We start from the raw sequence: 25,809 nt of genomic DNA, 5'->3' as shown, positions 1-25,809 counted from the left end.
AGATTGTGTTATTTTGACCATAGAGTGTGTTGTGTTCACCATTCCCGCAAAATACGTTTATATTCAAATACGTTACTCTTCCACTGAAAGCCAGGTAGATAAGAACAATATAATGTCAACTTCTAACGAATCTAAACAACCACCTGCCAAAGTGCAAAAGCTGTCCGAAACCACATCAGATGGCGATCGGAGCATCGATTATGAAGCTGATACACAAAAGGCTTTAGAAGATATCGATGGATGTCAGAATGAAATTGATGCTTTAAATGAAAAGGCTAGTGAGGAAATTCTTCAAGTAGAGCAGAAATATAACAAACTGAGGAAACCACATTATGCAAAAAGGAACGAACTGATTAAAAGCATTCCAAACTTTTGGGTTACTGCAGTATCCTTATAATGGTTTATTCTATACATGATTTCAATGGTTTAATTTTTACATGTTGTTTTTTTTTATAAAATTTCTCAGATTAATCTAAACTTGTCAACAGTGTTTCAGGAGTGTTTATGGTTGTATTATTATCAACTGGGTCCTGTATACTTATGCAGTTATGGCCAAAAAAAGCAACAGTATCTGGTTTGTACCTTCATTTTCAGGAATTGAAAAGCTGCGTCATGGCTGCTTCATTTCATATACTTGTATATGTGCGATTGGGAGCCAAACCATTATCTGAAAATGTTAGCTAGTTTCGATAATTACTAATCGAATCATAGCTTTAAGAAGAGAGAGTTGGCCAAAATAGTCTTCAGTATGGCGCCCAGATGTTTACAAAAATTACTTTATCAATATTACCCATAAGTCTCAGGTCATAAAAATTGCGAAACAGTAACGAAACGAAAATTATGGATAAAAGAGAGGATAAAAATGAAACAATTCAATAAAATGAATCAAATCCTATTAAAAAAAACAAGATATTTTGAAACAGGATGAAGTGAAACTAAATTGAAAAAAAGAAAGCTTTTAAGATGTCTTACAAATTATATGAACCAAAATGTATCCCAGTCCTTTCCCACAAAATTCTGAACAACTAGCCCGAATAATAGAGGACTGTAGGATTCAACTAGCCCGAAAAAAAAATGTACACTATCATTTCACTATACTCGACGTCACATACAACATATTTTCGAATTGAAGCTCTATTTTTTAAACCGTCGGGACTTACCGCTAGAGTTGTCTCTCTTTTATTTAATATGAAGATAGTTTGCATATATGCATGACGTGTTAGTACCAACAAGTCGCTTATTAGCTTAAATCATGCGTAACAAATCCTTACAGGAAAATCCCATACTAATATCCACCATGTTGGATTCTATGGGACGATTTGTTTACAAACGAAGTTCGTAAGTTCCCGTCGAACTCCGGTGACAATCGTCTGCTTGGTCAACTTTTGGGTATTGTATGTTGTTAGCGTAAAATAAATCTGTGATATCCGAAATAACGCCAAAATGCATTCTGGGTTCTTCGGTTTTTGGACAAACCATTTAAACGTAAACAACATCTCCTAGCAACCCGATCACATGGCCGACTTTTTACAATGTAAATATTGGCACCGAGAATTAAAATCTGACCGGAATTTAACGATTCAATATTTAGGGAGAAGCCGTTTGGCTAAACGCATGAGCAAGTCATTTAAGACAATTTAATCGACGGTAGGTGTCAATAAAGTCATAGAAAATATTTTTATTCAAATTTTAACAGTATGTTATTTATGTGACGCCGAGTATAGTCGAAATTAATTTTTATAAACCCTGGGCTTCCGGCTAGCGGCTAAAGGTGAGCACTGGTATCCCAGTGCCGGACAATTTGACCCAAACAAATTTTGGACCATGACAACCAATAATTCTTTATTAATGCCTGACATTTCGGCCAATAAACATATCAGACCATGACAATTAGTATAATGCTTTAGGACATATATCATTACAAAAATTACCATATTTGAAGGTTATATATGTATAATATATCAAATCAGAGCTGTCAAAGTTTCGGGAGCGGTTAAAAGGTTTCGTCTTCATCATATTATCAAATGGGTCCTGTATACTTATGACCAGAAAAACCACCAGTATCCAGTTTGTGCATGTAAAATCAGGAGCTTAAAAATAGCATCATGGCAACTTCATTTCTGTATGCTTTGTAAATGCTATTGAGTACCACACCTGTCAGGAGAAAACATTTGCTAGCTTTGGTAATTATGCACAAATTAAGCTTTTTTCTGAGATAGGTATGGTCAAAATTTGGCACCCAAATGTTTTCGAAAAAAATCAGCTCATCAATACTGGACAATACGACCCAAAGACATTTTGGACCATAACAACCCATGTTTCATACTGGACATTTCTGCCCATTGACATTTCAGATCATGAGAATAGGACAGCAAAAAATATATATCATTACAAATTTACCAATCTTGAAAGAATAATGCATAAAAAAAAACTATGAAAGGTGTTTTGGATTTATGTTTCCTCAGGAGCTTTTAAGGTTTAACCTACCTCATAGCACTAAAAAGAATCCCTATTATAAGACAAGATAGATAACATGTACCGGTACTTCTTTGACTGTTCAATATTCACCCTGGTAAAGGCTTTCTATTGATCTAGTTCACATCTGTACAAAATGTATTGACATCATGCCAGATATATTTTCGATTTTTTTTCTGCAAAGGTTGACCCTACATCTTCATTTTTTATCAATAAAAACAAGAAACTTTACATTTAAACTCATACAATTGATAGTTATGTGCTGCATATACAATCAGTGCTCCAGCTAGAAATTGAAAAGGGCAGGGCATCTTTTGAGGAATGTAGTTATTCCAGTTGTTTCCATATTTTGTAATTGGATAGTTTCTCTGTCTCAATTCAATTTGAAATCATTACATTTCTACTTACATGTATGTGAACTAGATACTACAGGCTTTGTGAAGTCCTCACATCTTGACCTACACTGGGAGATCAATGGTAAATGAAAACTATTGAGCAAACTATCTGACAAACACATTGACTTTTCATTCCATATTGTCAACTTTCCTTTCATCTGTGGCAACATCCCTTCAACACCAGCATATGGAGTTTTCATATCACAACTCATACATTATGCCAGAGCTTGCTTTTTATATCGAGCTAGACTTCTTACAATTAGGCTTCTGGAACAGGGTTACATTGCTACAAGATTGAGGTCATCACTACAGAAGTTTTATGGTTGTCACATTGAGAACTAATTTGTTCAATGTGTCTTTGTTTTCCTTTCCTCTTTTGTCTACCCTGGACTTGACTTTTTATTAACTACTCGGCAGGTGTTCCTAGAAAAGGCTATCTTTCACAAGTTCATTTTTCTTATTTGATGTTTAATTTAAGCCACTTCATAGATTTTTTTTTTTGTTTCTAGAAAAGCAGAGGAGGCTACCAGTACATCTGGTCCGTGGTTCCAGTTTTTAGTGGAATCTGAGTTCATCATTTACTTTGATTACTTTGTATGTATTATTTTATAATATATAAATAATATTCCTTCCCATGGCCACAGTATTCCTACTGGTGCACCTGGTCCGTGCTCCCTGTTTTTAGTGGAGACTGAGTTGCTCATTTACTTGTATTATTTTGGTTATTTTATGTTCTTTGTCATGATTGTCCATTTTCCATGTTTGGTCTTTGTCCCTTGATTGCATTCTTTTGGTTTCCACTAGAATCTTAGTTCCCTTGATTTCTCCTTAATATCATAACTTTATATATTGAAATTTGTAAACTTGGCCACCTTATTCATTACTGCATATCATGAGATACATGTATAGTGTTTTGGGAAATGTAACAAATGGTCAAGTTTGCTGCTACCAAATTCCTAAAATCATCACTTATTTAAAGGAATAGTGTTTTAGAAAATTATTGTAAATACAACTTGTGGCAAAAATACTGTACTGTTGAAAATACAGAAAAATTAGAATTGTAAGGGAGGTAATGGGCAATTTGATTGACAAACATGTAATTTTATTATTGTTTACACACGTTTAGACCTGTTCAATTGACATTATTTGTCTAATTATACCCCACACAACAAAGTTGCTAGGGGTATAATGTTTTTGACCTGTCAGTCCATCCATCTGTCCATCATCAGTTTTCTGGACTTTTTTTCGTAACGCTTCAATGATTTTTTACTGAAATTATAGGCCTTGAACTTACCAAAATTTACAGAAAAAAAGTTTTCTAGATACTTGCAGATATTGACGTGATTTTTGGTATATAAGTTCACCATGATAAGTTACAGGTCAAGTTAATTTTTGTTTAGCTCCAATGATTTTTACCGAAATTACAGCCCTTGAACTTAGCAAAATTCACAGAAAAAAAAAAAATGTTTTCTGAAATTTTTTCTAAATGCTTGCAGATATTGACATGATTTTTTGTATTTAAGTTCACCATGATAACTTGCAGGTCAAGTTTACATTTTGTTTCCCTCTGATGATTTTTACCGAAACTACGGGCCTTAAACTTAGCAAAATTCACAGAAATAACAGTTTTCTAAACGTTTGCAGTTATTGACATGATTTTTAGTACAGAAATTCAGCATAAGTTACATGTTTGTTTGTTGGGGTTTAATGTCGGAGCAGCAATATTTCAGCTATATTCAGATGATGAACATGAAATTGGTGATAAAATGAACATGAAATGAAAAAGGGATGGGACACAAGGACAATGAGGTCGAGAGAGAATTTTGATTGCCACTGGAAATAGGGAGAGGTGGGTAGGGTCGGCCAATTTAGCCTCCTGTGGCGGAGCCCTATGGTTCCTACTCCGAGAGAATACCACAGTAGGGTTCTTAAACGTGCGAGGAACGTGGCATCTTTCCCGACACAGTGCACCACTATGGTTTGCGGTCAGGTTTTCCGTATTATAGCCTGACAATCCCAGCATGTAACACACCATGGGGTACCCCATTCCACCACCTGGGGCACACATCCCAGTTGCTCTGTGGGCAGAGCACCCTAGCCCCTGGCTAGGGTTCTGAGCACTATTTAGTCGCCTTTTACGACAAGCTTAGCGCTGCTGCAGGCCTATTCTTTTAACACCCGGACCTGCACAGGGCAGCAGAAGTTACAGGACAAGTTTGTAGTTGGTTCTGTTCAATAATTTTTACAAGGATTACGGGCCTTGAACTTAGCTAAATTCACAGAAATAACTGTTTTTCAGACTTTTTTTCTGAACGCTTGCGGATTATGACATGATTTTTGGTATATAAGTTCCCCATGATAAGTTACTGGTCAAATATACGTTTTGTTCCACTACGATATTTACTTTGGATTAACTAAAACTCGAAGAAATCACAATCTGGAGTTTGAAACTACCATTATGAGTAACAGAATTTAGTTAGAAGATAAAGGTCTAAAGCCTAAAAAAAACACTCTTATTCCTGTTTTGTCCTACTACAAGTATTTCTCTTACAAACAAATTTACTTAAGTATCCAACTTGGGGACGCATGGGGTATGTGAGCACGCTCACTAAGGTTCTTTAATTAATTGTGCAATAGTAATTATCTTTAAATAGTTGGCTTTCCATAAAGTAGTTATAGGTCCATTTTCTATGATCATCACTGGATAACCCTGATCAGCTGATTGCTTCTTGTTATTATTATTAAGGCCATAAAAATTCTCCCTTACCTGTTTAGACAACAATTAACACCTTTTGTCAGATTTATGGCTCTTCTATTTAACAAAATGAAATATTGAAATATGAAAAGACACTAGGGCGTTTAGGGTCAAGTTGAAAGGGCAGAAGGGTGTGTGCCCTTCTTAATCGGGCTAACAAGAACATTGACAATGTACATTAAGAATAATTCAAGGTTGTTACACAGTGTATGTAACAGAGGTAATGAAATATTCATTAAAATTAATAAATTTTCTGACACTAAAGTGAATTAAGTTTCAGGTATGTCAGTAGTATTTTAAGTAGCAGGAAAAAAAAGAAAAAGTAGCAGGTAAACAGACGAAAATTTTGCAAGAGTTCACCCATTTTTGAAAATAGAGTGGGCAAAAAGATGAGCAAGTAGCCATCCAATTTTGCTTGTTGAAGGCTTCTATTGACATGCCTGAGTTTTCAAATTCCTGGAAAAGTAACTGTATAGCCATTTCAAAATACTGTTTTAGGAACAAAAAATATATTAGTAACAACAAGCTATGTTTTAAAAACATTTAATTGATAATTTAGTTTTGTCAATTATATTCATGTATAAGCTTGCTGTTAACTCGTAAATCATTTACACAATTTTTTATCATTATTATCGATTGAATGTATTGTGATTTAATTGCCTAAGCGAGGGTAAACTTATTCCAAAAACTTTCAAAACCCCTTAACATGATTTTATTATGAAGTGATAAAACTGATACAGCCATTTTAATTGATCTCCTCACAAAAATAGTTAACCTACTTTTGTCAAGTTACTGAATGAACAAAACTAAGATCAGGACTATTGTTAATAACGTAATGTTGCAAGTTGTAAATGTCAACTAATTGTGGTCAACAATAACAAATTTAGGGAAAAAAAAAGTTTGTTTTATTTTTTTGCCATCTGGCACAATCAGGTCATTGGCTCCTTAAACCAACAAAATAAAGAAACTGATGCCTTAAACTACCTTCTAGACTTAGACTTTTTTAAAAGAAATCTATTATGTGTATAATGGCCTCTAATCATGTGGGTTTTTTTTGCCAACCCTGGCATTACATACATTTAGTTTTACACATATATGTTAGTAAACATATTGTACTTGTATCACTAAAACCAAATATATTTCTTCCTTAACTGTTCAGTTTGTAAACCATCCACAAATCTCTGCTGTGCTTGAAGATGTTGAAGAAGACTGTCTCCATTATTTAAGCAAGGTATGTATGGTAATAATTGATGCAGGGGAGCATATTATGTATACATGTATGTACATTTAGTACATGCAGCTCAAAGTGGAATTTAAGCTTAGAAACAAAGGGTTCGACTAACTTATTAATTTTAGTTAATTTCACTTGTCTGTAAATCAAACCTACTAACCCAGAATTTTAGTGTTATATTAGTAGGGTACATTATCGACCATCCGCTAAAAAAAATTGCCAACATTGATTGAACTTACAAACCTGTATATTTTGCTGGAATATTTTTATACAAAGTACATTTATGATTTCTAATGGGAGTAGTTATTGTAAAAGTATTTATCTTTTCAATTTTATTGGTAAAAGAGCCTTTAAATGTACTGAAAATAACTACAAACTTTGATGAAATTTTATTTCAGTATTTTTTCACTATTTCAATATTTTGATGTCGAAAGCAATACACACTTCCCTTCTTAAACAACAAAAATATGCCCACAAAAATGACCTGTTTGTGCATGCAGCAGCATGATGTCCATTACTCATGATTGTCAACAACTGATAACAGACTAAATCACACCTTTTTAGCTCACCTGGCCTAAGGCCAAATGAGCTTATGCCATCACTTGGCGTCTGTCGTCGTAGATGTCATCGTGGACAAATTTTTAAAAATCTTCTCTTCTGAAACTACTGAACTGACTGGTTTTAAACTTGGCATGATTGTTCTTTAGGGTGTTCTGCACAAAATGACCTTAGGTATTTTTGATCCATGAGAAAACATGGCAGCTGTTACTAAAAATAGAACATAGTGGTCAGATTGCAGTTTTTTGCAAATAACTCAAAAACCGTTGCCTTTAGTAAAATTTTTGACGCGTGTAATATTGTTCATCATCATGAGATGGACCTATGCCAAAATTTCCAAAACGATTGGTCAACTGATGTAGGAGTTATGGCCCCTGAAACAGTTTTTTTGCATTTTTCGCATGTGCAACTTTGAAAATCTTCTCAAAATCCATTGCACAGAATTCAATGAAAGTTGGCATTTATGTTCCTTAGGGTATCCCACACAAAATGACCGTTGGGATTGTTGATTCATGAAAAAGCATGGCCACCATTACTAAAAATAGAACATAGGGGTCAGGTGGCAGTTTTTTGCAAATAACTAATAAACCTTGTCTTTAGCAAATTTCTGGCATGGGTAAAATTGTTCAGCATCATGAGAAGGATCTATGCTGAAATTTTCAAAACCATTCATTGACTAATGTAGGAGTTGTGACCCCTGAAACAGTTTTTTTTGTTGTTTTTTTTTTTCACATGTACAACTTTGAAAATCTTCTCTAAAACCATTTAAGATCATTGAATGAAAATAAGCATAATAGTTCTTTAGTGTATTGTGCTCAAAATAACTGTTGTGATTTTTAATCCATGAATAAATATGGCTGCTTATACTAAAAATGAAACTTAAGGGTCTTAAGACAGGTTTTTGAAAAAAAATAAAAAATTGTTGCCTTTAGCAAAATTCTGGTTCAGGTCATGAAAATGCTATGAAAAGCATTTGTTGCATTTGACAATTTAGATGATTTTAACTTAGCCTGTCTCATTCCTCAAGTTTTTCAAATAAGCAAATGGTTAACCAGGAAGCGATTCAGGCTCTCTTGAGCCTCTAGTTTTACTTAACTGATTGTACAAGCAATGATTGAAATATGTACTTCACTGCTGTGTCAATAGGTACAGTCGGTATGTTGTCATTCAAATATCTATGACAAATTTTAGATAGCTGCAAATCTCTGTTACATGTTCAATCATTTGTGTATTTTAAAATGCCATTGAAATATATCAATCAGGAAATTGTGAGCAGTGACAAAAACAGACATTAGTCTACTGCATGGTAGATGTACACATATGTATTGTTATACAAAAGAAACATTTTAATGTTTGTAATAGCTCGTTAATTTAATTGTAGCTGGAAGTAGAAGAATCTGAAGACATAAAGTCAGGATACAAAATCAACTTTGTCTTCGCTCAAAATCCATACTTCAGCAATGATGTCCTGTCCAAGGAGTTTCATTTGGCAACTACTGGTACAGTATCTGTTTTAACCTGAATTCAGTTAATGTAACTTGTTTATTTTGTGTAAAATTTATTTGAAATATATAAGTAGTACTCCCACTAAGAATCATGCAAAATGTGATTGATGAGTGAAAAGCCTACATATTTTTATTTTTGATATTTTGTTTAAATTTTCATAGTTAACAGAAATTAACATTTGGTTTTTCATATAGCCCGTGTTCTTATGAGATAAAAATTGTATAGAATGCAAATAGATTTCAAAATTAAGGGAGATAACTCTGTAAATGACACTCAAATGCAATAGAATCTGTTGGATTTTCAATGATGATTATCTCCTAAGAGCAGGCAGGTTTCAATGAAGAATTACACATTTCATAATATAGACCCATAAAACAACTTAATTACAAAAATAAAATTTGTAGCCCTTTTAGCTCACCTGGCCACCACTTGGCGTCTGTCGTCGTCCATCGTCGTCGTTAACAATTTTTCAAAACTCTTCTTCTCTGAAACTACTTGACCAATTGTAACCAAACTTGGTATGAATGTTCCTTGGGGTATCCTGCATAGAACTGTCATGGGTATTTTTGATCTGTCGGAAAACATGGCTGCCATTACTAAAATCAGAACATAGGGGTCAGATAGTAGTTTTTCGCATATATCTCCAAAGGGGGAAAAAGTGTTCAGCATGATGAGATCTATCTGTGGTCAAATTTTTATTTTAATCTATTAAGGTCTCACTAACCACTTCTAACGTTTCCATTACTTTACATGTTAAAAAAGTAATTTTCAAAGTCTCACTATGAATTCCCAGGACAAATGACATCTTAAAGTTGCATACCGTTGCGAAGCTTGGAAAATAAGGCTTCCAAAATCATTATACTAATGGTATGATGATAGTAGAAATTCTTCACAAAATTTACTTGAATAAATAATACTGAAAATCCACATTTTTACCTGTTCTGCTAACTGACAGCATGGAGGCAAATTACTCACACATGTAAACAATATTCATACACTTTTGTAGTTAATTTCATATATGATTTTAAAGTACACATTCTCAGCTTTATTTTGACTACTTTTAATCATAATACACACAAATAATGCACTTACAATGCATATGTCTAGGTTCAGTGTGTTTTTGGTACTACATAGGGGGGTGGCCATTTGACCCGGAAGTGGTTAGTGAGACCTAAAAACATTTTATGAGTTTTTATGTTTTTCTTTTTTTACATTTTATGAAAGCTTGTGGTATTGTGAGTCTGATAAGACCAAAACTATCATAATCAGACATATGACTACAAAGAAATGGTCATTTTTATATCATGCCCCTCAGTGATATTTTCCCTAAATTACTAAAAAATTACAATTTTAACTAACTTGTCACACCAAAGTGATACCTATGATAATTCAAGAAGTTGTAATAGCAAATATCATTTATCATTATGAAAAAAGAACAGATTTCAACAATTTATATCATACCTATTTTATTACTGTGTGATTCTAAGTCTGTGCTGTGTGACTATTTCAGTACTTTGAATATCCCAAGAAGTGATGTTGTGTATTTCATGGATGACGTCAAGTTTTGAGTCACTGTCACTGATAAAAATCTTGTTGCTATGTTGTTTTTTAAAATACCTTGCACAATGCACCTCTTAAAATATAGCCAGATTACCAATATCACTATACTGATTTTATGGGAAAATGGAAATAATGACCAGGAAAGGCAATTTTCCTCAAATTATGCATTTCTCTGAAATATGCCATAATTTAATTTATGGTATCACTAACCACTTCTAACGTTTCCATTACTTTACATGTTAAAAAAGTGATTTTCAAAGTCTCACTGTGAATCCCCAGGACAAATGACATCTTAAAGTTGCATACCGTTGCGAGGCTTGGAAAATATGGCTTCCAAAATCATTATGCTAATGGTACGATGATAGTAGAAATTCTTCACAAAATTTACTTGAATAAATAATACTGAAAATCCACATTTTTACCTGTTCTGCTAACTGACAGCATGGAGGCAAATTACTCACACATGTAAACAATATTCATACACTTTTGTAGTTAATTACATATATGATTTTAAAGTACACATTCTCAGCTTCATTTTGACCACTTTTAATCATAATACACACAAATAATGCACTTACAATGCATATGTCTAGGTTCAGTGTGTTTTTGGTACTACATAGGGGGGGTGGCCATTTGACCCGGAAGTGGTTAGTGAGACCTAAAAACATTTTATGAGTTTTTATGTTTTTCTTTTTTTACATTTTATGAAAGCTTGTGGTATTGTGAGTCTAATAAGACCAAAACTATCATAATCAGACATATGACTACAAAGAAATGGTCATTTTTATATCATGCCCCTCAGTGATATTTTCCCTAAATTACTAAAAAATTACAATTTTAACTAACTTGTCACACCAAAGTGATACCTATGATAATTCAAGAAGTTGTAATAGCAAATATCATTTATCATTATGAAAAAAGAACAGATTTCAACAATTTATATCATACCTATTTTATTACTGTGTGATTCTAAGTCTGTGCTGTGTGACTATTTCAGTACTTTGAATATCCCAAGAAGTGATGTTGTGTATTTCATGGATGACGTCAAGTTTTGAGTCACTGTCACTGATAAAAATCTTGTTGCTATGTTGTTTTTTAAAATACCTTGCACAATGCACCTCTTAAAATATAGCCAGATTACCAATATCACTATACTGATTTTATGGGAAAATGGAAATAATGACCAGGAAAGGCAATTTTCCTCAAATTATGCATTTCTCTGAAATATGCCATAATTTAATTTATGGTATCACTAACCACTTCTAACGTTTCCATTACTTTACATGTTAAAAAAGTGATTTTCAAAGTCTCACTGTGAATCCCCAGGACAAATGACATCTTAAAGTTGCATACCGTTGCGAGGCTTGGAAAATATGGCTTCCAAAATCATTATGCTAATGGTACGATGATAGTAGAAATTCTTCACAAAATTTACTTGAATAAATAATACTGAAAATCCACATTTTTACCTGTTCTGCTAACTGACAGCATGGAGGCAAATTACTCACACATGTAAACAATATTCATACACTTTTGTAGTTAATTACATATATGATTTTAAAGTACACATTCTCAGCTTCATTTTGACTACTTTTAATCATAATACACACAAATAATGCACTTACAATGCATATGTCTAGGTTCAGTGTGTTTTTGGTACTACATAGGGGGGTGGCCATTTGACCCGGAAGTGGTTAGTGAGACCCTAAGACATGTTGGAGTTATTGCCCCTTTTCAATGTTTTTTGCTATTTTTTGTTATTTCTTTCAAAAATCTTCTCCTCTGACACAACTTGACCAATTGGAACCAAACTTGGTATAAGTATTCCTTGGGGTATCCTGCCTAGAACTGGTGTGTGGATTTTTGATCTGTCAAAAAACATGGACACCGTTACTAAAAATAGAACCTAGGGGTCAGACAATAGTTTTTTGCATATATCTCCAAAACATTTAGGTCAAGCCCAATGCTGAGCGGGTAATAGTGTTATTATGAGATCTATATGCGGTCAAAATTTCATTTTAATCTGTTCAGCCATGTTTGAGTTTTGACGTTTTTGGCTATTTTTAATGTTATTTCTTTCAAAAATCTTCTCCTCTGACACTACTTGACCAATTGGAACCAAACTTGGTGTGAATGTTCCTTGGGGTATCATGCATAGAACTGATGTGGGGTTTTTGATCCATCGAAAAGCATGGCCACTGTTACTAAAAATAAAACCTAGGGGTCAGACAATAGTTTTTTCACATATATCTCGAAGACAGTTAGGTTTAGCCCATTCTGAAAGGGATAAAAGTGTTCAGCATGATGAAATCTATCTGCGGTCAAATTTTCATTTTAATCTATTAAGCCATGTTGGAGTCGTTGCCCTTTTTTAATGTTTTTTGCTATTTTTAATGTTATTTCTTTCAAAAATCTTCTGCTCTTACACTACTTAACCAGTTGGAACCATACTTGGTATTAATGTTCCTTGGGGTATCCCGTATAGAACTGATGTAGGGTTTTTGATCCGTCAGGAAACATGGCCACTGTTACTAAAAATAAAACATAGGGTCAGACAGTAGTTTTTCGATTATAATATCCCCAGAACTGTTAGTGTTAGCCAAATTCTTTCAATAGCTGAAATGAAAAGTTAATGCCCTGGAAAAGGGAAAAATCAGTTTTTTTTGTTTGTTTTTTTGTTTTTGTTTTTTTTTTTACAGTTTTCAGCTAAAAACTATGATAGATAGAAATTCTTTTTAAATATACTGCCCTTGAAAGACAAAATTCAACCAGGTGAGCCTGGGAGCCTCTTGTTGTATTTAATTTTAAGGAGATGCAATATAGATGCAATATTGGTAGCTGCAGTTCTTGTTTAAGTGTAAAGTGCAAACTCCACTTTAATGATTTAATACATATTCAGATTTAAATAATAAAAATGTTCAAAAATAATAGTAGGATGTGAAACCCCAAAATAAACTGTTTTTATAGGTGACCCTGCTTCCAAATCAACAAAAATTGAATGGAAAAGTGGAATGGATATAACAGAAAAGATACTACAGAATGGTAACAATAGGAAGAGGAAGAGGGGGCCTAGACGTAGTTTCTTCCAATGGTTCCAGGACAATAGGGACCCATCAGCTGATGACATTGCTGAGGTATAATTAAGCTTGGGCTAGGTGAAATGACCTTGACACAAAGACTCTAGGAAAGAATGGTTTAGAGAAAATGACCCTTACACTTAAAAAACCTCACTAGGGAAGAGAGGTGTGCTTTGAACTATGAAATTTCATTGCAGTTTTTATTTTCACACTTAGATCTGTAATGAAATTTTTTTTGTCCCCCACGACGCTTTGCGAAGGGACATAGAAATGGTGGGCATTCGTTCCCCTGCATTTCCTAAATTTTTTTGTTATGCGTTTACCAAGTAAGTTTGTTTTTGGTATGTGACCTTATTATGAAGACTTACAGATTAAGTTCGACTTTGGTTACAGTTGATCGATTTTTATGGAAGTTATGGCCCTTGGACTTAGAAAATTTCATTGAATTTACATTTTTCTACTTTTTTTTGTAATGCTTTTACCAATTGATTTTATGTTTTGTATGTAGTCTTACTATGAGAAGTTACAGATTAAGTATGACTTGGGTTATGGTTGAATAATTTTTACAGAAGTAATGTCCCTTGGACTTAGTAAATTTCAGTGAATTTTGTTTTCTGCACTTTTTTTGTAATGCTTTTACCAATTGATTTTATATTTTGTATGTAGTCTTACTATGATAATTTACAGATTAAGTTTGACTTTGGTTACGGTTGATTGATTTTTATGGAAGTTTTGGTCCTTGAACTTACAAAATTTCAGTGAGTAGTGAATTTAAAGTTTCCGTACTTTTTTTTCAAGAAGGTTATTGGAACGCTGTTCTTTTATTTCATTTTTTTTTTTTTTTTTGTGAAAGTTTTCTTTAAAGAACATTTTTATAACGATTTAGGAATTGTTATATTTTGAAAGCTCTGTCAAAGAAAATTGATCACAGAAATAAGATGACACAAACATTTCCCTGTTTATGTATGGAAAAAGACCTTGACACAATACCTTTGGACAAAAAATTATTTTTTATTTTCAGTAAAAAAAAGTTGTTAATTGTATTAGGCAAAAAAAAATATTTGTGTTTACTGTCACATGCTGAAAAAAAAAGGGTTAGTAGGTCAGACTTTATTTTTGAGGGTGGTTCAATTGTAGTTTTTTGACAAATAAGCTACATAGAGAGAAACAGAAGACACTGTAATGGTGCACATGCTTGTCTATCAGCTAGTTTTCTTTTTAAATTGGTGGCATTGCTGGCACTGGAGGCTGCCATTGTTTAATACGATAAATACCGGTGACGGAAAAGTATGTAATTTCCGGAATTTCAGAAAATTGCTGATAAAAAAGTTCGGGTCACAGTTATAAAATGAGGGTCGTTCAGGTGACCAGTAACACACATTTTTGTTTGGCCTTATTATACAAGAGCTGTAAAATGCTATCATAAATTTTTAGGAAATGTTATAGACGACTTATTGTGTTTTGTCTTATCTGGTTCGAATTCTAAATAATTTTGAATATGTTATAATATATTTACACTATTTTCAGGTGATTAAAGATGATATGTGGCCAAATCCTTTACAGTACTACCTAGCTCCTGAGATTGAGGTTGAAAATGGAATAAGGTATAAAAAATGAAACACGATTGTTTCACCATCTGGACTGCTTGAACAGCAAGCATTTAAGAGAATGATTTAATACTCATCTGTTTCATTTTGAATGTGTTTTATTCTTCCTAAAAATATTAGGAATATCTTTGTAAATATACATGTATGTTTTGTCCTCTGTTTAGGTGTTTCCCCTTTACATAGATACTAATGAATGGACAGTTTTTTTTTGAAAGGGTTATCAGTAGCAAAAAGAATGAAACTTGAAAATTGGTTGTCTGTATGGAACATTTTCTTTATAAAAATTTGAAAAAAGTCTGGTTTTTTATTAGCCAAATGTGTTATCTTTGTGAATTTTGTACTTAAAGTCATTTAACTTCATAGAAATTTCTTTGATGAATTGACTGATGTTTTTTGTATTTTATAAAATACTGAGTACACATGTTCTTGGAAATATTTTAGTACATGTTATCATTTGAAATAAATTAAATGCATTTTTTAATGTTTACATGAAAGATACTAGTAGAACAGTTACCACATACATGTACTTTCTTGTCAGCCAGTAAAGATGATATATGACTGCCTGTTTCTTTTGCTGCACTTTTCATGTATGATGGGTATTTTAATTGACTTATTTGTGATATCTTAACTTTATACAGCAGGGATCGCGCTGTGCTTTGTCAATGTTGCAATTTGCGATTTTTTTATTTTATCTGGTGACAATAATAACCAGTTGGCCATTTTCTTGGTGCATAGGTTTTGTATATTTAAATTAACAGGAAATTTATCAGCAACAGATATTCTCTCTAGTTAAACAATTAAACAATTGTGTTGACACCTGGTCAGAGTAAATTGACCATGACCAATTTATGACTGAAGGCAATTAATGGTAATTAGACCAGACGACCGTGACTGACAATATCCTCATGGGAGGTGTCAATCAAATGTAAATGTATTACTGAGCCAATCAAAACTCTCATCACCTGGTAAAAGGTAAACACAATTATGGCCATGTGCACGTGGCTACATACAAACTTCATAGCCCTGTTCAACCATTCAGAAACACTTACCTGAACAGAATAAATTCAATCCAATTAACAATGATTATCCCATCAGGAAGTGTCTTAACACTTAAAAATGAAAGAATTGATAAAAGAAAATGGACGACATTTGTTTACACTTTTGGCATGTGACTTTTTTGGGGGGGAAATCGGTAAACAAATAGAATGGGGATTCCCAAAATCTAATTAAGGAAATACTATTCAGATATCAAGATAATTAAACAGGGACACAATGGTCCATGGTACAAACTGTAGTTTCATAGAAATTGTATCACTTGAAAAAAAGAATCAAGTTTGTTAAAAATATTTAAAAAAATCAAATTATATTGTAAGATAAATTAGACCATAAAGGGCAAAGATGAACATGTTTTAAAATCAGGGACTATATTAGAACAGAAATATCAAGTCCTTGATAGAAATAAAATACCTTTTTCTGGGGTAGTACTTTATTTTTTTATGCATATGAAATTGACAGACTAGAGCTAAAGACCTGCTTTATACATGCATCAAGAGTGAATCTTGGGTACATGTATGTCATGAATGGAGAGGTTATTTTGAAGAATTGACAAAGATAATTCATCAGTGGACTTAATACTGTCATATTTTGAAAAAAAAATTTTGGCACCCTTTTGCTCTAATTTCTGAAAATTGGCGACAAAAAATGGCAGCTGGCGACAGAACTTTGGAAGCAAGAGCAGCCCCTGTACAGTATTCTTTCTGAAAATGCTGAATATCCATTTTTCCAATTTTGCTTTGTTTGTTGACTGCATAAAATTGATAAATAGAATAAAAGAACCTTTACAAGTTTAACTGTTGTTGATCTGGAGACATTGTTGATTGTAGTGATGATGAAGATGATGACATGGATGATTCTGTAGTTGTACTAGATGAAGATGATGATGAAGATGAAGAACCAGGTTTGTAGGAAGTATGATGAGGTTTTGAAATAATAAATGTAGCACAAATTAGTTAGGGGTGTGAATTTTCTGTGGATTGGCAGATATTACCGTATATTTAATTCAGATTTTGCCTGTTGCCACTTTCCTGTTGTTCTTCCTATCTCATATCCTATTTTTAAAACATTTGAAAGAAGGCCAGTGATGTGATAATACATTTCAATTTTTTAAGGGAGTCACTGGATTCTCATAGTATTCCTAATTTTTTATGCTCAAGCCACTGAGTGACTATAATTTTACCATCATTCCATCATATCCAAACAGTTTTCCTGACTTCGTGTCTTAAAACTCCCTACATATGTTGATTTTTTGGTTTTGTATGTGATTATGTCTTGATGTGTGTCAATAAGAACTTGACCACAAAAACTGTAGCATTGCCAATGAGTACCAATATTAAGCCTTGAGGTTTTGAGACACTAAGTTTTCTGCTGATCATAGATGTATTTATTACAGTTTCATTAATAGTGTTACGCTTCTGACAACATGCGAATCCTTCATGGCAATGATTGTATTTCAGTATACATATATCAACTTAAAGGTTTACTGAACATCTTCATTGAAATTCAGCAATCTGGTGGACATTCATGTCATTTATACTCATTTTCATGAATAAAATAACTTGTATTGTTTTTTTTTTTTGTCTTTATTTTTTCAGAATTATCAATTTCTGCTTTGTTTTTTGTTGGCCTTGTAAAATCAGGTCCCAGTGCCCCAAAACGTACAAAAAAATGCTTCATTCTGAGAATATTCTTAACTTCCATCCTGACTCAAATCAGAGTCTTTGAAATTTATGATTTTTACTGTAATCATGTAAGTTTACGGTAACAATTTTGGCAAGTTCTTTATCCATAAAGGGTAAAATTACTCGTTTTCTGGAGGGATTACATCAAAATCCCATATATAATGAATTGCGATGCCATCTTTTCTCATTTTACCCCTGACAAAGGTCCTCGCAGAACAGAAACTGGTCAGGCTAAACAACAGCTCATGACAACGGTTAGATTTGAGTGATGTAATGTTGGAAGATTGTTTGTGAAAACAACTGCTGGTCTGCTAGAGGCATCAGCTTGCTGTTGTACAGATGACTAATAGCACATCTTGTTTTCATTATTTTGTAGATGAAGATGAAGTTTATGAGGTTTTGGATGATGATGACGATGTTAATGAATCTATTGATGGTAATTAAGTTAGTTGTAAAAATATAATGTCTGTACTGAGTTTTTTGTTCTTATAGAACATTTTTAACAAAAAAAATACATACAATTTTCTACTGTGTCTCCAATATTTTTATCTTACATTATTGAAATCAGTTCTCAGCAGTTTCTCTGCTGTCTCGCCATGACGAAAATCGCTGTAGACAAGACTTGGGATTTGCTTTTCTGCGGCTGCGACAATGTCCACAAACTCAATGTTAAGTTTTCCAACAAGTTCATTTCAACATGAACCCCTTATGCTAAGTCAATGATATTTGGTTAATAGATGTACATGTATTACCAACATTGCATAACAAATGTATGTCAGTTTTACCCGTATACCTCCACAGTCATAGTCTGTTGACTTAAAAAATTTAATGTTAAGGTTAAATGTTACGTTTTCTGATAAGTTCATTTGAACATGAACCCCTTATTTTAAGTCGATGATATTTGGTTTGCAGATGCATTACCATCATTGCATCCCAAATTCATGCCAATTTTACACATACAGTCGAACCTCGTTAAGTCGAAGTCGAAGGGACTATGCAAAAATGTTCAAAACTGGAAATACCAGTAGTTTCGTCCATGATTGTTTCTGTATTTACATCATGTGTTGTGCTTGTACATGTACATGTACTTCACTTTACATGATACTTCGTAATGTCATGCGTTTCATATCGGAAATTATTTGTATGTTTTGTGTGTTGTATATCATGTATGAAATACTGAACGGCACCGAGTTTTAAGTGAAATTTCCTTTTTATTTTTCCTATATCAAAAAACATCATAGTCCATAACATGCTGCTTTGTTTGATTCACAATCAGGAGTATCGTCAAGCCATGTGCTCTACAATATTACGATAAAATTTCAAATTCACAAGCAAAACAAATATAATCGTTGAAATACCCTTACTATCGTCTGTTTGATGTTTCATTAAATAGTCAGATACCATCACAATTCATCTGTATTTTTTTTTTAAATTTCAAAATATCAAAATATTTGATATCGCTGTTAGTGTAAATTCCGAATTGTTATTAATAAAATTCGTTTCTTTTAACAACATGCGCAATTTTAAATTAATTAAAAAACAAATCAAACCATAAAGAGTGTCAACAAATTAATTTTAAAACTAATTTTTGTTAAAACACACTTCAATCATGGTTTGTAATAAAGCAATCAGTTTTCCGACTAATTAGTTGACTTCAAGACATCAGGGTTAATTAACTTCGAAGTCCTATAGAGGGGACTGATTGATTACCTCAAGTTATCCGAGGTTTCGATTTATCCGAGTTCGAGTCATCCGAGGTAAAATTGTATTGAAGTAAGGGGAGTTTTGCTGGGACTTTGTAATTAGTGCAAGTTATCCGAGATTTCGACACATCAAGGTTCGACTGTATACCCCTGCAGTCATGGTCTGTTGACCTAGAAGAAATAAGGTTTCTTGAAGTTCATGTAGACATTTTTATTTTAATTCCATCTTTACCTAAATACCTACAATCTTATTGTGGTGCAATAAAAAAAAAAAAAAATCCTCAGCTACTAACATTTTTGCCATTCATAATCATAAACCGTATTCTGGTGTGTATTACGTGCACATTTTTACCTAGAAATTATTTCCAGAACATGGGGGTGCGTATTATACATCAATACATAAGAATTGGCCACAAAATTAAAGATTTTGGTACATGAAAAGACATTGCATAATGTAAACAAACAAACCGGAAGTGAAATGTTACTGAAAGTAATTTTATCTAATCATCAAATACATCTTTAAATATTAAATTTTTAATGATGTTTTCTTCCAATTATGTTCAAATGACTTAATACATGTTTCAAACAAAGGTTGTACAATATTTCCTTCTTATAAAGCATGGTTAGAAATTAATATGAAACAACTAAAAACCAAAAAGTAACTATTTCCTTTTTTTGATATGTTCCTTATCAAATGCTTTTACAGCTGAAAATGATTCTGGTACTTATTTTAATTGTTTCTAACAATTTTTTTTTCTTAAAAGTATGTTTTTAAATGAAAAATTGTGAAATTTGAGTTGCATCCAAAACCGGAAATGTCTAATTTTCACAACTTTTGATTTTGTTTTATATGCCATTTCATACATCCTGTGTCAATTTAGTCATGCTTCGAAATTAAAATTATCCAATTTATCCGATTTATCCAATTTATGTAGCTACTGATGTTTACATGATGTTTTAGTCTGCATAGAAGTTTCTTTCCTTCACATTTTCATAGGAAATACCCCATCAAGGTAAATAAATTGACTGATCAATTTTACTGCAACCTAAGCCTAAAAACTTTTTTTCACACGTTTAGACCTTCAAAATTGCATTGCCGCAATACATTAATGTGCACTATACACACAGAAATACGGTAGTCAGATGTTATATTAAAAAGAATTTTCCACTTTAAGTATTTCACATCTTTAATTTGTCGGATATTCCAATTCTTGAGTCCTTTCCTATTTCATAATATTATATACATTTAGTCATCAAACATGTAATTATGTGAGCACTTTTTATACCCTGCTTCATGAAGTGGTGAGGTTTGCAGGATAGTTGAGGCACTTCAAGTGTATTTTCTACTACATAAAATAACAAAGTAATAAAATGCTACAATTTCATAAACATTGTTTACGTCAACATCTGCAGGCAATTACAATTTTCCATTAAACAGACACTTTTCGGGCATCCTATCTAGGTACATTGGAAGAAAAAAGTAAACAAATAAAGGGTTTAAATCACTTCGGTTTTCAGCTTATGTATTCTTCAAAATTTTGCTTATTTCACATTTCTTACGATTTTAGTAGGCGTGGCTTATTTTCCATATATGGAAAACTTCGTTAACAAGCTTGAACATCTTACAGCACCCCCCTTTTAGTATAATTATTTACTCGGTGTTTAATTTTTATGTGAATATTACCCACATGCTCATGATAGTCCATACATTTACAACATTAAAAACATTCATAAAATTATGAACACTGACGCATAAATGCCAAAAATGCATCTCCTTCAATATGCATATCAGTGCTATATATAGATCAATGAAATGTGCAGCAACATGCACACTTGTATTACAAAAAAGCATTCACTGTGATACAGTGAATAAGGTACAAATTTGCACGGTTATGATAAAGCACATAAGTGAAAGAAACATCGGGTATCTTAATCGTTTTTCATCTTGCCGACCTGTTCTACTCTACCGAATTTCTTGTGTCATACATCAATAGAATCGGAATGAAATAAGGAATCTGTCTGTATCTGGCTAAAAATCATGAGGGATATACAGCCATATGTGCCACATATGATAATCATATGGTGCTCGATTCATATGATAATCATATGACAATCATATGTATACCGAAACATGATTATCATATAGTGCTCGATTTATATGATAATCATATGATGCAAACCATATGATTCTCATGTGTGGCACATTTGCCTGTGTAGTGGAACAAAATAATCTTTCACCAACTTTGACAGATTAACAAATTTCATGGCACAACATATTTCTAATGTAATATTCTTGGCTAATCCGACATTTCATTTCTTTTTCAAGCAAAATTCAGGACAAATACATTACATTAATACAAATAATCTTGCCAAATTTTAACCAATTTGGTTGCGATTAACAGGTCAGGCAAAAACATTTTATAGTTGAGTTGAAAGATGGCAGGAAATGATCATGTGATTCACAAGGGAAAATCACAATGAATTAAAAGTAGAAAAATCGCGTGTTTTTTCAAACAAACGTCATAAAAAAACTTATAATAACAGTTTTAGTCATTTTAAAACAGTTTTACTTTACAATGTGTCTTAATATAATTTTTTCTTTTGATTTCACTTAAAATGGCGTTAACCGTCCTGCGTATTTTGTGATGGCCTCCAGAAAAGTTTAGTTGAGTGTTCATCCATCTGTTGCCTAGTGCATTTTGTAATGATAACACAAAAATGATAATTTTTATAATTTCATATTTTTACAAAATATGAAAGCAATACAAAAAATAATATGTAACAAACACACCATTATATTGACAATATCAAACAGGCGAGACTTATCTCTGTGATAACACTTTCTTTTAGGTAATTTTACTGATAGCTGAAGGCTTTTTCTTTTAAGTTAGTAGACTTTCTAATCCAAACATGAAGACATGCAATTATGTTTGATTAGCTTCATTTGCATTAAAACATCATATTAAATATCTATGGACTGCTGCATATCATAAAAACATTTTGAATGGTATATATGGAAAATAAGGTTTGCACTGGATTGATTGTCTTATGAAGCAGTAATTCTCAAATGAAATTATTGTAGATGATGACATTGAGGTTTTAGATGATATTGAAGAAGAAAATGTAGATGATGGTGATGATGATGTTGAAGAAGTTACATTAGATGAAGGGGAAGGAGAAGGTGACGATGAAATATCTCAGGACAAAGAAGAAGAATTGTTAGGGACAGAGGGTGATGCTAATGAACTAATAGAAATTAAACCAAATCAACCTGTAGAAAGCAATCAAAGTGACACCGTCAGTAGTGCTAATAAGGGAACAATAGACATCTCTTCTACAAATAAGGGAGATCATGAACAGACAGTAAATAAAGATGAACGGACTGCTAATGGTGATGGAGAAAAGACAGAATGATGTTGGTTGTTACTTAGTGTATGTTTTTGTAAATTAATAATTTAGGTATTGTTAAATAATTACTCTTTTGCAACAAAGTTGTTAAAGGTTTCTCATTATTCATTGGTATTTATCTCATTTTTCATGATGATTTGTTAATCTTCAAATTTGTATTCTCATTCCTGGCCTGGAATCAAACTCGTGTGTAAATTTAAATTATTTTAGATGTAAGTACGATAATCATGCCAGGATTTCGATATGAAATAATTTTTCTTTTGATTTTGTAGTTGTATCATAAACAACAGAAATCAATTAAGTCATATGAAATAATACCTTACTATGTTGACAATATAAATGACTTTAATTGAACTACAGAAAAGTCCTGATGGCTTTTCAGGAGTCTGTGAGGCCATGAGTACGCTGTTTTTACTTAGAAGAATTTGAATGGCCTAAGACTGTTCATGCTAATTATATTGAATTATTTTTCATTACCATTGAAATAACACTGCACCTCCAGAGCTGATTTTAATGAAGTTATTTGTTGATGTCATTGTTTTCATCACTTGACATCTGGGTTAAGAGAATCTAAGATTCATCTACATGTTTTTAGTAGGCAACCCCTCATACTCTTTCCTTAGAACACAACTTGTGATAGTATTATGTGATTACATCATCCTATTTCAGATGATCTAATTACAATTATGAGAAATCATTGAATGACTTCATTCATTTTTTCCTAAATCTAATTTTTGCATTTTTTTATTGATAATATAAAATTAATATAACTTTTTAAATAATTTCAATACTTACATACAATACTTTATTACAGTACTTTTAGGATGACAGCCTTTTTTGTTGATAGTGTTAAAATATGCAATACACATTGTTTGAAACATTACATCTTTCAGCTATCCAATGCACGAGGTTGAAACATATCTTTCCGCTATCTAATCCATGAGGTTAAAACTACTATAAACTTGCTGTAGCTCTACCTAACACATATTTCAGTAGATATTTTTTGAAATAACAATATTCCATTTAATCCCATTAGTATATTTTATTTTTTGTAAGTTATTAATTGATAAATAGTAAAGGGATTTGATAATTGCTGGTGACATTTTCTTGATGTACTAAATGACACAATATTATCTATTCTGAAGGCAGCTGACTCTTTGTGTTAAAGTACATTATCATGTAGACATCTTTTTATACTATATTGTATTGAGTTTATTCTTTGTAGCATTGTGGTATGATAAATTAGTTTGATTCTGTTTATAGTGAGATGTTCTTCATTGATTATATATACATGTATATTGGTAAAAAGCAATATATTTAAGTTGATACATATTGCATTTACTAATGTATGTTTTGCACTTATTACTGGCAAGAAAAGATATGTTTTTTCTTTCTAAAAAAATGGGGCTATAGCTTCATGTTCCCAGATTGTGAAGGTTACAGCTTCTTTGTTTCTCTGTGCCTGTAGTGCATTTGATATTCAGTGGCTTCACATATCACAGTGCTAAAAACTAAAACCTCTGCAAAGGACAGTGCTAAAGTGGGTGTTGGAGACCATTATATAGATTACAGCTTTTCCTCCTCAAATCAGTCTGTCCAGGTCAGCTTCTCTTGGTGTTTTTAATGATACTTGCATGGATTGAAGCTTAAAAATGTGACCTGCTGTGTTGATATTTAGATCACTGTAACCATAAATATGTTTTTAGTGATTAAACCTTGAGCCCTTTTCTTTTTTCTGTTTTTTTTTGTTAGTTTCCTGTGTATTTTCTTTTATTTTGATGTTTGTTGTTAATTCTGAATATTTGCCTAAAAATTAAGATATTTAGTTTTTATTTTGTCATTTCTTTCATGGTGAATATAAATTATTTTGTAATTTTTAACGAAATAATTTATTGTAAAATGTCTTTATATATTACATCGTGTTGTCATTTTGAATTGTTTGACTCCAAAAAACTTAGTTGTTACATTAACACAATATCATTGGAAGCTGTGGGATGATGTTTTATTTTTGGTCCCACATGTCACAGAACCAGTTATATAAACTTTTTATGCCATTGTAATTGTAAGAATATACCATTTATAAATAGTTAACCAATATGTTTAATCTCATTTGGGGATTGTTGCTTGTGTTAAATTTTAAATTGGTAACAGTTCTGTCTATCCTCCCCTGTCAGTACTGGTGAACACGCTAGAACTACAGTGGTAGTGTGTCCCCCCTCCTCCCTCAGTCCTGGTCTAGGATTTCAGCTAAACTTAACATAGAAGTTAGTCCAGAAGAAAATCTTCAACCTTAGTTTAGGGTCACTGTGTGATTTATACTTTCAGTTGTATAGAAAAACCACTGGTAGATGCTAAGTCAGATCTTTTTGAAGTTTTTGATCCTTCAGGATCAAAATACATTATGTTGCCGGTCTATCACTGGAACTTCGTTACTATTTCTTAACACTACACAAAAATATAGTCCAAATGAAATTCCTTTTATATCATTCAATACCTCTTTTATAACCAGTAAATATGTTTCTTGCAATTATTCAGCTCAATAATATTCTATTATTTCTGCAAATAGAATTGAGATCTAGTCTCCATATTAACTGAAGATTTGAGGGACTCCTTTTTGGCCTTGAAAGATATTTAGTAATAAATTTACATTTAGGAATTTAGTTCTTGCAGTAATGTGTCAAGAAGCATAAAATGTGTTAAGCATGTTCCATTTAACACACTTATTGGTCAGATTCTTCAATAGTTTACCTTTAATAAACAGGACAGTGGCAGATCCAGGGGATCCTCAGAATGCTG

The 25,809-nt window shown here is 32.4% G+C and overlaps 1 protein-coding gene across 1 annotated transcript; it reads left to right on the top strand.

Annotated features, from left to right (window-relative positions):
* The first annotated feature begins 4 nt into the window (after window positions 1-4).
* LOC148627175 (protein SET-like) lies at window positions 5-25,122 on the top strand. The gene is made up of 8 exons (XM_088569131.1): window positions 5-385; window positions 6,785-6,856; window positions 8,796-8,913; window positions 13,448-13,614; window positions 15,085-15,161; window positions 17,048-17,121; window positions 18,279-18,338; window positions 22,688-25,122. Exons 1-8 carry the CDS (start codon window positions 113-115, stop codon window positions 23,017-23,019), a joined length of 1,173 nt encoding a protein of 390 aa, XP_088425257.1. The 5' UTR covers window positions 5-112; the 3' UTR covers window positions 23,020-25,122.
* The last annotated feature ends 687 nt before the right edge of the window (window positions 25,123-25,809 follow it).

This window comes from Perna viridis, chromosome 1, assembly GCF_037379345.1.
Source record: "Perna viridis isolate PV_CMFRI_1.1 ecotype Kerala chromosome 1, ASM3737934v1, whole genome shotgun sequence".
Lineage (NCBI taxonomy): Eukaryota > Metazoa > Mollusca > Bivalvia > Mytilida > Mytilidae > Perna > Perna viridis.
This window is presented reverse-complemented; position numbering and strand designations above follow the sequence as displayed.